The following is a 15,168-nucleotide window of genomic DNA, read 5'->3' as shown; positions in this document are numbered from 1 at the left end:
TCTAAGAGGGTTCACAGCAGGATGGTTCATCATAACCCACTGAGAGGCCCTAAAAGATCCATGACAGCACATGCATAAACAAAGTATGGGATCTGTATTTGACAGCAGCGACAGACGTGGGATTCCACCTGGGATCACAGTGGGAAGGAGAACCAGGAGGGGAGCTTCTGGTAACGTGTTTGCCTGATGTGATCACATGGGTGTGTGGGTGAAGACTTCATTATTCACCCAAGGGCTACATGCAGGGTTTGTGTGCTTCTCTAACATGTGCCAAACTTTACCAGGAAAGGTGTATGTAAAAACTCTATTATTTGAGTACAGGTGGAGCATTCCTCAATTTATTGTGCTTTGCTTTATGAACTTTGCAGATACTATGTTTTTTTTACAAACTGAAGGTTCATGGCAACCTTGCGTCAAACAAGTCTATCAGTGCCATTCTCCAACAGTATTTGCTCACTTCATGTCTCTGTCACATTTTGGTAATTCTCACAATATTTCAAACTTTCTCATTATTATTATATCAGTTTTGGTGATCTATAATCAGTAATCTTTGATGGTACTATTACAAAAACAATTCGACTCACTGAAGGCTAACATGATGGTTAATATTTTTTAGCAATGAAATGTTTTTAAATAAGATATGTACATTATTTTCTTAGACATAATGCTATTGAACACTTAAAAGATTACAATATAGCATAAACATAAGTTTCAAATGCCCTGGGAAACCAAAAAATTCATCTGACCCACATTATAGTGACATTTGCAGTGGCTGGAATTGAACCCGTGCTATCTCCTAGTACACGTCTATGTGTCTTCTTTAAACATCATTAAGAAGATGCAAAGAATAGTTTTTCTGGTGTAACTGTGCTACTCTGACCCCCAGTACACATATTTGCTATACTTCAGGGCATACAACTGGATCCAGAAGCATCTGAACTTCTTCCATTTTTAAATGAGTTTCATTCCAGAGCCCCCTTTCTGAGATGGGCCCCCCGCCCTAGCACCCAAGTGAGCAAATGGCTTGCTGTCAATGACATCAAAGTTGTCTGAGTTCTTGGCCCCAAGTTAATGGCACCTATGCTGCATGGCCAAGCATCCCTTACCTGATCTCCCCGGCCCTGTGGTCTGGGAACTGCTTGTGGAAAGTCTTCAGTGCCTGCATCACTGCTGAGGTGCACTCCACATACGTGTAGTCAATCATGATGTCCCCTGGAAAAGGGAAGGGAAGACTGAGGCAATTCCGGCCAAACCATGACGCAGGAGAGCGCCATAACACATGGGGCCTGACCGTCCTGCAGAGGAAGGGAGGAAACATCCCCAGTGACCAGCCTGGGGACGTGGCCACCAAGTGGGAGGGTAGCACCAGCACTGGTGACCTGGAGGCCCGTCTGTGCTGTAGGACAGCCAGGCTGGTGCAAGGGTGAAAGAGCAGGATGCACAGTGGAGCTGCACCCACCCTAAAAAGGCCTGTCTGGGAGCACACCTGCCAGTTACAGGAGCCCAACAAATGGAGACCCAGAGGAGGGTACAGGGTGCACATGGACCACACCTGGGAGGACACGGGTGAGCGGTCCCACCATCACCTCCCTTCGAGGGCTCCACAAGTGGCACTCAGGAGACAGGCCAGCCCTCATGGAACACAGAGCCAGGAGTGGCCCAGGCTGAGACCCGAGAGCCCCAGTGAGTCCCACCCACCTCTGAGAGGCAGACTGCAGCTTTTCTATCTACCACCAGGGTCACCACACCCTTGGAAGGTGAGCAGCCCAGACAGTCTGGTGCTTGGGGGCTCCTCAGAGCATCTGCCCACATCCACCTCCCCCACCAGCGGTTGGTGGGTACTGTGCACTGCCCCCCACCCCAAGCAAGAAAAGACCTCCAAGCGCTGGCAGAAGGTCACACCTTGGACACTCAGGGGCCCCTGAGTCCATGGCCACGTGACAGGTCAACTACTCACCGAAGACCTCGGAGGGGTTCAGAAGCTCCAGAAGGTGTCCCCCACGCTTGGTCTCATAGGTGGCAAACCCTCCGTCGGGGTTTCTCATGCTCAGCAACTAAAACCAGTGAGAGAAGGTCCTGAGAAGCCGCACAAGGCAAGGAGCTGAGGAGCAGCCCAGACCTTGGGTGCCCAGAACAGTGGGCACTTTGTCAACCAGGCACCCTGGGACCACCTGGGATCCCTTCCCAGCACACACACGCTTATCACTTATAAATCACATACGCACCACCAAATGAACCATCTCCACGTAAAACCTGGACAAGACCTGGATATGTTAAAGAGGGTCTGTGGTTGGGTGGCCAAGACTCTGCATGCCCGGTACCCTCAGAGATGGGAGTCCCACACCCAGCAGCCTCACCACAGCGACAGCGTCGAAAAGCCGCTCTCGTGGGACATGATTGGTAACAAAGGGACACTTTTCCTGCAGGAGGAGGATGGACTTCAAGGCCTCAGCCGTGCAGTCGGCCACGATCCAGCCACAGTCCAGCGTGCTGAAGCTGAAGCCGCCCTGTAAAGTGCGGGGCTGTAAGGGTGGAGGCCACGGCACCTTCCCCGCCCTCGCAGGGCTGATGCCTGACCATCATGGGGAGGTACAGCCACAGCCCCAGGCCACGCACATGCAGACAGGCTCCCAGCTTCCAGGAAGGGCACAAGCAGCTGCTGTGAGAAGGTGGCTGTGGCCGTGTTGACACCCCGCACACTGCAGGAACGACCCATCCAGCCCTGCCCTCCTCCCTCCCATTCACGTCTGACAGCTTGTTTAACATCTGCACGTGCTGCTAAGTACACATGTGTGTGATGTGGTGCAGTGAAACCCCTGCAGCTCAGCGATTGGGTTTGTGAACGACTCCAGGGTCAGGAATATCATGGGTGCACCGATGGAACCCCACCCTGTGCGTCTGTCAGAGCAGGAAGCCCCAGAAGGCTGGGAGAGACTCCTCCTCACAGACAAGGTCCAGCTAAACAGGGCCAGTGGTGTGGGGCATGGTACCTTGGTCATCTGGCGGTAGTACTTCTGGTAGTCAGGGAAATTGTCTGGCACCTGGGCAGCATCCGAGGAGCACAGAGGGAAAGCAGGGGGGGAATACATCACTACCGTACCAGACACACGCAGACAGGGGCAGGAGGGACTGGCACAGTGGGAGGTGCTGAGACCCAGGGCTGCCGCCCTCTCCGTCACCAGCACCAGAGGGAACCCCCCAAGGCAGCACCCCCTGGCCCACTCCCCCCATCCACAATCGGGCACACCCTGAGCAGGAGATGGCAGAGGGGAGTAGGGGAGCCCCATCTGTGGGAGGCACGCGCTGGGCTTGGCCTTACCTGTGAGATCCGGAGATACTCATGCGCCTTCTGCAGGCAGGACCAAAACTCCGGCCTGTGTTGTGCATCTGCCTGGAAAAGAGAAAAGGGGCTGAGATGCTCGGCAGCGTATGTCTGCATGGTGGCTGGTCCCTGGATGCTACTGGTGACACCCAGTCACCCTTGGAGCCAGGGGCAAATACCCCCAAGTCTTGGTGGGCTCGGGTTCTGCCACCAAGTCAGCAGGACGTGGTGGAGCAATGAAGCAGGCTTCCCCACCGCACCTGGCCCCAGCCCACTACACAGGGTCCCTGCCTGTCTAAGGCAGGCTGCCACATGGCCCACACCTCTTCCTGGGGCTCCCAATCCTGCCAACCTCATTCCCACCAGCTCCTATTTCTCTCCAGCATGTACTCAGACATATCCATAATGAGCCGTTTGAGCACTCTCAGAGAGGGCCTGGAGCCCACTGCCCCTTCCCAAGGACCCCACCACCTCATCACCTCAGGAACTGCCCCCAAGGCTCCCTGCTCCTGGAGCCTTCAAGCATCACCCTCCCCCCCCACCCAGAGTTGCCAGGCAAGAGCCTCAGAGCCCAGCTGAGGGCAGGGTCAGGGCCAGCAGGCGCCATGTCCGCTGGATGCAGGGGTGGACACACAGCAAGGGCAGCTGGAGAACGAGGGACAGGGCCACATACCTCCAGCAAAGCCTGGATGGCGAACGCGGTGTCCCAGATCTGTGAGCCATTGGTGCCCTACGGAGAAAGGATAACGTTACAGATGCCTCTCCTGCATGCCACCCCAACTTCCTGGATCCCACAGGCGCCTAGAGGGCCAAAGAGGGTGCAGGGGCCTCTACCAGATCCCACCTGAAGAGGTGGGATCCCAGTTGACCCCTGACCCCAGGCTCTGGGCTCTGCACTCTGATACCCAAGGGGGCTGAGTGAGTGGTCCGGCAGGCAGACATGGGTCAGGCAGCCCCATCTGCCTTCATCAGAACATCAGCCAGGGCAGGGCTTCCTCAGGGCACTTCCAGGATTTGGATGCCATGGCCTCCACTGCCCACCCAGTGGCACAGAGCCCAGACTGGTGGCCCTCAGGGGCCCCAGACATCATGGCCTTGCCAGACAATGTGTGGGAAGAAAGCACATGACCAAGACAATCCCAGGCCACAAAAACCTGATCTGATCAAGCCCTGATCAGATCAGGGCACAGAGCAGGCAGAAGGTGGACACCCTAGGGACAAATGGCCCAGGAGAGAAGGACACCGGGAGAGTGTAGGACGAAGGTGACATTAAGGACCAGCCTCCTGGGTCAAATCGTGATACCAGCGAACCCACAGCACAACCCCACCACAGGCTGCCATGAGATCTAGGGGACAGTATGGCAATTCCATCAGAACCAGAAGCTCCAGGGCTGGAGGCTCACCACCCTCCTCAACTTCGAGGGTTTTTTTGGGATACTTCACATAAGACTGGCCGTGTGGGGCCCAGGCAACTAGAAGAGGGGCTCGAATGCTGGAAGAAGGGCCAGGCAGCTGGAAGAGAGGCTTGAGCACACTTAGCAAGGGCACCTGGGCAGGTGGTCTGTGCTGGGCAGGGCCAGGCTCACGTGCACCCATCTCAAAGGGTCCAGCAGTTAGTGTGACCCAAGGACATTGCTGGGGGCACCCTGTTCCACACTGAGGGACAGCAGACCAAAGCCCAAGAGCTCCTGGCTGGCTGCCTCTGGGGCCCCTGCTGCCGGGACAGGACCGGGTCAACCCAGGCCGCCCAGTGACCCGCAGCCCCACCCCCAGGGCCATGCATAGGACACGAGTGGGGGGAACATCATCTACAGCATCCAGACACCAGAAACCAGCAAAGAGCACAAAAAGCCTGCCCACAGGGAGCATGTCTCAGGACCCTGAAGAGGGGCTCAGCTCCAGGAGGCAGGGGAGGGCAGGGGTTCTCCTCTGACTGTCCTGACCCTGCCAGCCAGATCCCATGTGCGAGCTGCAAGATCAGCGTCCAGCAGCAGTCAAAGAACCCCCCATGGCCTTTGTCCCCTCTAAGCTGCGGCTGAGTGACCTCAGTTTACAGACCACTCCCACAAGGTGGCTGCCAGCCCTCGGTTCTCCCACCACCCCAGGGCCCGTCAACATTCCTGCCAGATGGCACCTGCCCAGGAGGGCCCAGCAGCACCCCTCAGACATAGGACCTCAAGCCAACAGGCCATGCAGGGAGGAGAGACTGGGGCTGTGAACAAACCCAAGGCGGGGATGGTGGCAAGGACACAGCTTCAGCCCCACTGCCCTCACCTGCATCTTCATGCCGTCGAGGCCCAGCCTACAGGGAGGGAGAGAATGATCTGGGTCAGGGGGCACAAGCAGTGCCAGACGTCAGGGGCCCAGAGTCCACATCCGGAGAGTAACCCACCCAAGCAGCATGGGACACACAAGGACGGCTCCCCCAAACCCAGCATGCGGAGGGTCCACGGGGAGAAGAGGCCACCCTGGAACGCAGACTGAGGGACACATAGGCTGTGCCCACCCTCCCCCAGACAGGCCAGCACTCGCCTCTTGGCTTTGCCTCCCGCACACTCACCAGAGATAATCAGGAATCCTGGACACGTGCTCCTGGAAGACAGCAGAGGCCGGCCCATCTGCATACCAGCGCACGAGCATGTTGATGGTTTTCGAGATCTGCAGGAGACAGCCTGGTCAGGGCCCTGCTCCACACCCACCGGGTTCCTGGGCTTGAGGGCTGCGGCCCCAGCACAGCCTTGTTCCAGGCCAGGCCACTGCTCTGACCACTTTCCCAAGCACTCTCTGCTTCCAGGCCCCGAGATCAAAAAACCAGGCTGCAGCGAGGGGCCAAGGCAGGGTGGGGGCACTGCAGCAGGGAAAAGACAGGGTGACCCACAGAGGGGGCACAAGCCAGCCAGCGAGCGAGCAGGACTGCCACGAGGTGACAGACAGGCGGGGACCCTGCATGGGCGCCTGGGGTGTGGGGTGTCCTGAGCTGTTCGAGATAACTCGGGACCGAGGGCAGAGCTGTCTGTAGGGCGTGGGAGAGACTTGGAAGTGAGACCAGTGAGCCAGGGCCTGTTGCTCAAAGCAGAAGTTCTAGAGGCCCAACCCTTCTACCCCGAGAGATCACAAATCGAGGTTGAACTTGTTTATGCAGTGCTAAGAGCCCACACAGAATCCCCCAGTGTTGAAAGGGAAACACTTGGCTGTTCACTGGGGCAGCAGTGGTTTACGGCCCCAGGTACCATGTGGCCCAGCAAACACCTGCCAGCAGGGTCAGGGATGTGGCTTACACGGTGGACCCATGGGCTTACCTAGCATGCAGGTCACAGCCTGCCCCCTGGTTCACACAACTCTGCCTCCTGGACCCGTCGCCCTAAGGCTGCAGGCCATTGACTGACCCTGTGATGGCCGCCTGGGCACACACGAGAGGCAAAGCTAGATCAGGAGCCCAGAGGCTCAATGAAGTGAGAGCCTCGAGCCAGCAGGCTCATCAGGAGTCAGGAATGGAAACAAGCACCCAGCCCTCCAAAGGAGAAGAAGAAAGGCCAGCAGTAGGTCATTGGGGGTGGGGAAGGGGGGAAACGGAGCAGCGTTCCAGGCACACCAGGTAGGGGGCAGTGTGGGCCAGGCCAAGGGTCCTGGGGGATTGGAGGCCACATCCCAAGGAGGGACCTCACCTGGGGGAGCCCCCACCCCCAGCTCCACAGACCCAGGCCCAGACGCCCGGGCGAGCGCACTGACCGGGCCGATGCTGATGCACTTGGTGAAGCGGTCGTCGGCCGCAATGTGCTCATGCAGCTTCTGGGTGGCCCGCTGCCGCAGGCTGGTGCTGTGGTGGCGCTCGTACAAGTTGAGGACAGCTGCGGGGTGTGGTAGGGGGTCGTCAACGGCAGCAGACATGGGAGGAGCTCCATCACAGCCCGCAGCCTCCGCCCCCACCCACCTGCCTGGGCGGCTGTGCTATGCCCCCCACGCCCCACCCCAGCATCCTGCAGTGAGTGAAGGGACCTGCGAGGGGGGACGAGCAGACGGGCGGGGAGCGGGGAGCAGACAAGTGTGCGGGTGGGGGGTGGGGGTGGGGGTACGAGAAGGGGCGGGGGACGGAGGAGCGAAGGAGAACAGGCCGCTTGCTCACACAGCACCACGAGGAGGCGCCCGGCTCTGAGCGGCCAGAAGGATCCACGGGAGCCGGGCCTGGACGGGCCTCTGGGGACCACCCCTTCTGTTCCACAGAGGAGACACCCCGGCCCCTCAAGGCCTTAGGCTCCGAATTCTCTGTCCAGGAGCCCGAGTCCCAGGCAGGTCTGATGGACATGAGCTGTGCAAGGTCGGCCCCCGTCGTCCCCACAGGACCCCAACACAGGATGGTGAGAAGGGCAGAAGGAGACCCTCTGAGGGGCAGTGTCCCTTCCTATCACTTCAGGTGTCCCCCGACTCCAGGGGCCCAGCCAGCCCGGGGAGGGGGTGCCAGGGGGATACCCACCGTACACGAGGTGGAGCAGCCAGCTGTGCGGCGTGTACAGATCGTCCGGGGCCACGCTGTTCCTGTGCGCGGCCCAGTCGATGCAGCTGTAGTCCTCCACGTAGAGCTCCTGCGGGCGTGCGGCACCTCAGCCCAGACCTGCTGGGCCCTGGGCCCCGGGCCCCCTGCCCCCATCCCCGCTCCGCCCCCAGGCAGACCCTGATGAGCACAGCCTCCCCAAGTCCATCCCAGGGCGCTTCGAGGCTCACTGGACCAATCGAACAGCATAGCCACCCGCCCACCCCCACCCCGCGGCCCCCGGGCAGTCATTCAGGGACACGGGGCGGGGCTACACTCTGGGACAGCATGCGCGGTCAGCCTCACCTGGCGGAGGCTCTGGACCAGCGGGCCCTCCTCGGCACTCAGCCGGGTGCTGTAGCAGTAGGCCATGGGCAGGTACACCTGCCGACAGTGGCACCAGATAGTGGAGGGATGTGCGGGCATCCAGTCAGGAAACAGCCTGGGGGCAGAGTATGTTAGTGGGCACCCCCCTAACTGTTACAACCTGTGGACACCCGAGGCAGGGCTGTCTCCAGCCAAGTGGGCACAGCCCTCAGCGCTTCACGGCGGAGCTCCTGAGGGGCAGAGTCTGCAGTAGCCAACAACCCCTCCTGGTTCACCAGTACCTCCTAACGCCAGGACACGCGGCCCCTAATGGGTCAGGGAGCCTGTGAGTTCCCGGCTGTGACCAACATGTCACAGAAACAGAAACCCTTAACCACTGAGATGCTGAGTGAGGGGCTACAGAGACGCTCTGGACTATCTTTGCAGCTTTTCTGGGGATTGAAAACTATTTCAAAATTAAAAGTTCTTACCTAAAAACCTTCAGGACTGCCATGTCTCCTCAAGTCTGACCAACTCTGACCACTGGCCCTGCTGTGCTTTGCCCAGACACCCAGCCTGATGTGGGCACAGCTCTGCAGCCCCCCAGGTGGCTGAGCACCTGGGCAGTCTCCTCCACCCTCCCCTTTCAGCCTCAGACCACATATGCAGGGGGTCTCTGACAGCTCCCCGCCCCAGGGACCTCACCTCCTGGGGGGGTGATACCGAGGTGCTTGTATATATACAGATGTGTTCTGGACACATCCACAGCTTTCATGAGATATTCACAAAATGCTTAAATCAGCAGCTAATAGGCCTCACACAATACGGAATGAGTGTTGATTTTGCTGAGTTTTTAAATAGCATTATGGTTCTGTTGAAAGGAAAATTCTCATCTTTCAGATATACACACTGAAGTGTTCACAGGGGAAACAGGATGTCTGGGATTAACTTTAACATGCACTGGCCAACAACTAGAAGGCGGGCGGTAAGACAGCATGCACACCCCAACCCTGGCTGGGAAGGGCTGCATGGCCGGCCCCTTCGTTCTCTGTTTCGACAGATGCTCAGAGTGTCTATAACAACACAGTTAACAGCCACCTGTGCAGCAAAGCCAGCGCTTCATTCCCTACCCCAGTGGCTCTGTAAGCAGTCAGGCAGGACCCACCCACCTGCTGAGGACCCAACCCCACTGCACCTCCCTCCCTCCCACCCAACTGGGAACCCCCTTCTCTCCTCTGTCAGCCAAGCACGGGTTCTGCCAGGAGCCTAACACCATCCCACACCACTGAACGGATCATCCCATATCTGACTAACAGGCAGCAAGTGACCCAGGCAGTGTCACTCCACTTGCTGAGACACTGGTGACCCGGCCACCAAACTAACTGTAGGGGGCACATACCACATTTCTGGAAACAGTGTATTGAGGCCTTCCCAGCTGTACACATTCAGGACAGCCAACCAAAACTTCCCCCAGGAGGGGATGAACACGGCACCACCTGGAGGGAGAGCACAGACCCCGTCACTGGCCTCTGGCTGAAGAGGAGACCCTCAGGAACAGAGCCCCTCAGCCAACAGGCTGCTGAGGGTCCTCTCCTCATGCCAAGCAGGTTCTAGAGCTCTCGGACCACCCACACCATGACCATTGGCTGGAACAGACAGCTTCCCCAGAACAAGCGTGTCTCCCCTGCCCCTAGGAAGACAAAGCAGTGCAGGCGGAGCCCTGAACCAGGAAGAGGCTTCAGGGTGCCAACTGGAAGGTCCTCCGGTGTGTGAGCACAAAGCTGGAAGCACGAACAGCGTGAGGGGTGGGCAGGTGGGCCAGAGCAGCAGTGGATGATCTCTGAGTGGCAGGAGCTGAAGGGCCTCCCAGGGTGAGGGGAGAGCAGCCACCACTAGGAGTTCCGCCAGGCTCACAGTAGAGCAGGCGGGGGGCGAGCAGAACTCCACCAGCTCCACCCCGCATGTGCGGCCCGGTTGCCCTCTGGGAAGGCACACTCCCGCAAGCAATGCACCAGTGTGTCCTTCGTGAGTCCATGCCGACTTGTAAAACAGAATTGTGAAACACGACAACCTTAATTTGTGCTCTGAAATTTTACGGGCAAGGGTAGACAGTTTCCTCCTACTCCTGCTTTGATGCCTTCCTTGCATCTGTCTATAATAGTTCCCATTTGCGAGCCCTTCTTACACTGAGGTAACACAACCTCTTTACTGCACAGCATGTTCTGGGCAGGGGGTACCTTTCTTGTGAAGAAGGTTCCTGGCTCGCACCAGGTCAGGATCGTCAGGCCCCACACCCAGAATTCTCAAAGACACATAGTTGAGCGCAGTTCCAAATACCGTGGACTTGTCCTCAATGTGCCTACGGCAGAAGGAGGCGGATGAGAAAATGATGTCTTCCATGACTTAAGAAATTAAGCAATGCTTTCATTACGTTGCTTCAGCAAATCAAGAATGACATAACTACACAAGAAACATCCAGGACAGCCATACTCTGGTAAGAGCTCCTGCAGGTCTGTGACAACTGAGCAGTTCCAAACTGCTCCCCAGGCCTGCCCGCCTCCTCTGTCCACTTCTCACACCGAATCGACAGGACCAGTGTCGTGTGGCAGTGACTCAGCTAAGACTCTACATCACTGAGGCCCACAGAGTACACTCCAGAGGCAGTTAGCCAGGAGGGAAAGGGCGCTGGTGAGACCCTGTCTGCCCCAGGGCCCACAAGCCAGAGGGTTGGGATCCCAAGCTGGAGACGCCCACGACTCCGTCCAGGAGGTGAGCAGAGCTGAGCTGTCCTCCCAGGATTCTGTAATGAAGGCTGCCGGTATGAAGTCAGCAAGCCCAGGAAGGGCCCATGCCCCAGTTGCAGGATAAGAAGCACCAGGGAAACCTGGACCGGCCTGCATGGAGCCTCCAGCCCATCTCCCTCCTGCCAGGCTCTCTCGCCACCCACTGCCGGCCCACAGCTACAGTAACTCCCCACCAACAGGTGCATCTCTCACATAAGAACACATGTGCACATGCACACACACACACATGCCATGACCCAGGATCAGGCAGACTCACAGGCCCCAGCCGCCGTCGGGGAGCTGCACAGACCGCAGGTACCGTGTAATTTCTTCTCGGTATCCGGCTGGCAGAGGGATGTGTGCCACATGGCACGTGATCAGGAGGCCTGTGGGGCAGAACAGATATTCCTTGGCAGGAACTCAGCACTTCTAAGCCCAGGTCTGAGACCCTGGGAACCCCACACAACAGGGAGCTCTCTGCTCGGCCTGTTCTTGTGCAAACAAGCCTGGGAAGGCTATTCCTCCCCACCCCATCAAGGACTTCAGAACTGGGGCCCCAGGAGCAGTGGCAACAGCATACATGACACACACTGCGTGGGGCATGCAGAACCTATCAGGCACTCCAGGGTCCCATGCTACTGACATGCCAGCTGGGAAAGAAACCCCAAATGGATCATCCCTGGATGGGGTAATGTTTACTTGCTTATATTTACATATTCCTGTTTTGTTAAATGTTTTAATTGCACATGTCACTTTGAGAGATGGACAACAATAAATAATACCCACAAAGAACCTTCTGTTCCCAGCCTGACCCTCCTGAGCATGGTGTTCAAAGGCTCTCCACCTCCTCCCCCTCCAATCTACCCTTGGCCTCGACCTCATCAGCCACATGCCCATGGCACTGAGCACATGGGGTCTCAGGCAGGCCCCAGCAACAACATGTTGTGGAATGGATCCCTGACTCTGGCCAGAGGCATGAGAAGCCCCAGCAGACACAGCCACACAGATACCACAGAAGTTCATAGGAAAAAGTCCATCTCCTTTTGTAACAGGTATGATGCTCTCAAGACAGTGAAACACACAAGCAGGAAGCAATGCCTGTGGCTTCCCCATTTTACAGTCAAGGAAACTGAGGCACAGCCCCTAAGTGGTGGGGCTGGGGCTGAAGCCCAGGAGGTCTAACCCCAGAGTCAGTGATCACCACGGTGATGCTCAGTGCAACACTGGCCACACAGAGTCATGGCCTCCAGGAGGGTTCTCCAAACTAAAGCAGAAAAAGACCAGTCAAATTTCAGCCAGCCATGGAAGAACCCTGAGACAGCACCCCAAACAGGCCAGTGTTAACCTGCGAAAAATGGCCTGTCCAGAGTCCAGAGGGAGAGAGAAAAGCCCCACCCTACAGCCTGCAGAGGGCCGGGGGTGGGGTGGGGGTGGGGAGAGGGGGGCAGCAGGCCGAGCCCAGAGCTGCAGCAGCAAGCACAAACCAAGGCAGCATCCCCATGACCTGTCACCTACTGAGTGCCTGGTGCTATGCACACATAACCAAACCCAGTTCCCATCGTCCCCATGTCACAGATGAGTCAGCCAAGGCATGGTGCAGTCCTGCCACCTTGCCCAGGGTCACAGCAAGCCAGTGCGGTCCACTGCCTCCCTACAAAGACCCCTGGGAAAAGTCTCAACAGGCTCCAGGTGGGACCAAAGGAAGAAAGCCCAATGACTTGCCCTCAAGGGCAGGCCCATGGGTCCCTAGACAGAAATACAAAGCTGAACAGTCCAGGAGACAGCAGGGCTTGGAGTCAAAGCAGAGACAGGAGCCTGATGGACTCTTAGAAATTCATAAAAGGAATTTCTCATATTGTTTTAGAGAAATGTTCCCAGGATGCAACAGTCTGATCTAGCCAAACCAGTTGAGTACCCGGGAGATGCAACTGCAGTTCTCCTACAGCTCACCAACCTCCATCTACAGCTCCCAGCTAAGCTCTCTTGGCCAAGCCTTCCAGTGAGTTCACATGTGCAAGAACTGCCTACACAGGACTTAAAGATCCCCACCCACCACCCTGCCCACCTCTGTACCTTTCCACAGGCCAGGCCCTCCAGGGATGCCCCTGCCCTGCACTGGGACTCCAGAGCCTCCCTGCTTGAAGGTAAGTCCCAAAGTACCCTTGCTTCCTTTTTCAGAACACTCACTAGCTGAGCCTTCGCTCCCATCCCCCAGCAACAACACCAGGACAACTCAGGCACAAGGCAACCTTCCCCAGACCTTTTCTATGTAAGCTCCTGGTTTTTCACCTGTTCATTCACTCACACCATAAATGTTCAACGAAGGCCTGAACCAGAATCAAGCCAGGATATCAAGGATGCCTTACCCACAAGCCACAACATCACCTTCCTACCTGGCAGGAGGAAGAGCGGGCCACCGTAATCACCCGCCCAATGCCCATCCTCAGTCTGCAGTGCAGCGTAAAATGTCACCCCATTCAGAGCCCCCTTGAGGGCTGTGTGCGCTTTCGGCAAGTCCTTAAAGAAACTCTTCTGCAAAGAAGAAAAAAACAGATGAGAGCTGAGGGGTCTGCAGCTAGGCGAGAGGAGCCCTCGGCATTTAGACACGAAGCCAAAGTAACAAACCTGAATTGCTTTGAAAGTTACAGCTGTTTCAAAGCCTAAAATTCTGATGATGGTATTGCCAATCTCCCTCACGGTTCTGTGTTCCAGTCACATATTTTCAAATTTATTCACAACTTCTCCAAGACATCTTAAATAAACCAGGTGCCCAAGAGTGTGGGGTAGGGCACTGATGCCCACAGTGCTCTACAGGCCTCTCTCGAGCAGGGGCCACGGGATGGCACAGTGACAGGGAGACCTCATTTATATGTCATACTCTAATTGGATTTCTCGTGAAATTCGCTGGATCAAAAACTTCTTTTTCTGAATAAAAACAAAGTTAGAGCTGTTTTTTACACACAGCTTAGTGATAAAGGGATTGAAGCAAAGGGGCTTCATGTTCTGTGTTTACCCAGTTAACTCCTGTAGGAACCAGATTTGGTGACATGCGACACAAGTACACATTACACATCCCTTCTTTTTAAGAAAGAAAAGAATACCCTTTACATCTAGCTGTTTAAAGCTCCCTGCTGGTTCCTGGTGCTCCTTACTAAGAAGGGAGGGACTCAAGTTTCTGGTGGTGTCCCAGACGCTGCATGGGACTAGCAGAATCAACACTTACTGTATCCAGTCCCAAGAGGTGAGCTTCCAGGCCAGACTGCTCTCGGCCAGGATCTTCTTCTTCTTGAAAGTAGGTCCATGTCTGCCTCCCAACCTTATTGCTGAGTCGCCAGCGAGTGAGGTCTGTGGCCGGCTCTGTCTTATAGGGTCCCCCTCTTCGACGCAGACACCTAGAAAAGATCATGCTCAAGTGACCTGCTCTGACCCAGTCAGAGGCCAGAGGCCCAACGAACTCACTATTTCACCCCAACAACCTACCAGCAGACTGTTGTAAAATAAAAACCCTCCAGAGGCGCTTCTGCACCTACACATCGCGCCATTATTTCTCCGGGAGAGGAGACACCTGCCACCGGATCTCCGCCCACGGCCTCGCCCCCACCCCGACCCCCGGCTCCACCCGGCTCACCCCGGCCCGGCCCCAGAAGGCCCTCGGGCGACGCCGCCGAAAGAAAGCTTGCCCCTCACCGCCCCCCAAGGCTGGTGCCGCAGATCTCCACAGACGGCGGGCTGGACCGGACGGTGCAGCAGCCTCGCTGGAAGCCCTCTACCCGATAAGACCCCCTCCTCGGGGCCCCCGACCACGCTCTCCCTTCTCGAGGAACGCGGGGACTCACGTGCCCTCCGTCATGACCGCTGCCGCGATCCTGATTCTCGGCAACCTGCGCCCAGTACCTGGACTAGCCGGCGAAGTCTTTCGCCTGGGCCGACTGGCGTGCGCGGTGGCCAGATGCCCACGCAGCCAATCAGAGCACAGGGAGGGTGGGCCTGGGGCATGCCTGGATACCTCAGTGGTGGAGCGCGAACCTCGGCGCAGTGGGGGCGGAGCCGAAGTACAGGGACAGAGGTGGATCTGGGGGCGGGGCGAGGAAGTGAATGGGCGGGGATGCGTCGGTGGGCGGGGCTTGGCGGACAGGCGAGTCCCGGAGGGACGCGGCTGCCTGTCACGCCTGCAGCCAGATTCTGTCAGCCTCGGAGCTACTTGTGGAGCAAGGCGCCAGGACGAGGCC

General features: G+C 57.3%; 1 protein-coding gene across 1 annotated transcript in view; it reads right to left on the bottom strand.

Moving 5' to 3' along the window:
• LSS (lanosterol synthase) overlaps positions 1-14,896 on the bottom strand; it is a 32,330-nt gene extending 17,434 nt beyond the window's left edge. Inside the window, exons 1-17 of the mRNA XM_061167398.1 lie at positions 14,776-14,896; positions 14,163-14,331; positions 13,333-13,471; positions 11,217-11,325; positions 10,394-10,515; positions 9,556-9,652; positions 8,157-8,292; positions 7,794-7,902; positions 7,052-7,170; positions 5,883-5,980; positions 5,597-5,624; positions 3,996-4,052; positions 3,320-3,391; positions 2,991-3,041; positions 2,358-2,507; positions 1,958-2,054; positions 1,107-1,212 (exon numbers count right to left, since the gene is read on the bottom strand). Coding sequence (XP_061023381.1) covers positions 1,107-1,212; positions 1,958-2,054; positions 2,358-2,507; positions 2,991-3,041; positions 3,320-3,391; positions 3,996-4,052; positions 5,597-5,624; positions 5,883-5,980; positions 7,052-7,170; positions 7,794-7,902; positions 8,157-8,292; positions 9,556-9,652; positions 10,394-10,515; positions 11,217-11,325; positions 13,333-13,471; positions 14,163-14,331; positions 14,776-14,789 — 1,673 coding nt within the window. The 5' untranslated portion in view covers positions 14,790-14,896. The remainder of the gene's footprint in view (positions 1-1,106; positions 1,213-1,957; positions 2,055-2,357; positions 2,508-2,990; positions 3,042-3,319; positions 3,392-3,995; positions 4,053-5,596; positions 5,625-5,882; positions 5,981-7,051; positions 7,171-7,793; positions 7,903-8,156; positions 8,293-9,555; positions 9,653-10,393; positions 10,516-11,216; positions 11,326-13,332; positions 13,472-14,162; positions 14,332-14,775) is intronic.
• Positions 14,897-15,168: the final 272 nt, after the last annotated feature.

The sequence above is a fragment of the Dama dama genome, chromosome 19 (genome assembly GCF_033118175.1).
Source record: "Dama dama isolate Ldn47 chromosome 19, ASM3311817v1, whole genome shotgun sequence".
Taxonomy (NCBI): Eukaryota; Metazoa; Chordata; class Mammalia; order Artiodactyla; family Cervidae; genus Dama; species Dama dama.
The sequence above is the reverse complement of the archived record's forward strand: the minus strand, read 5'-3'. Positions and strand labels throughout refer to the sequence as shown.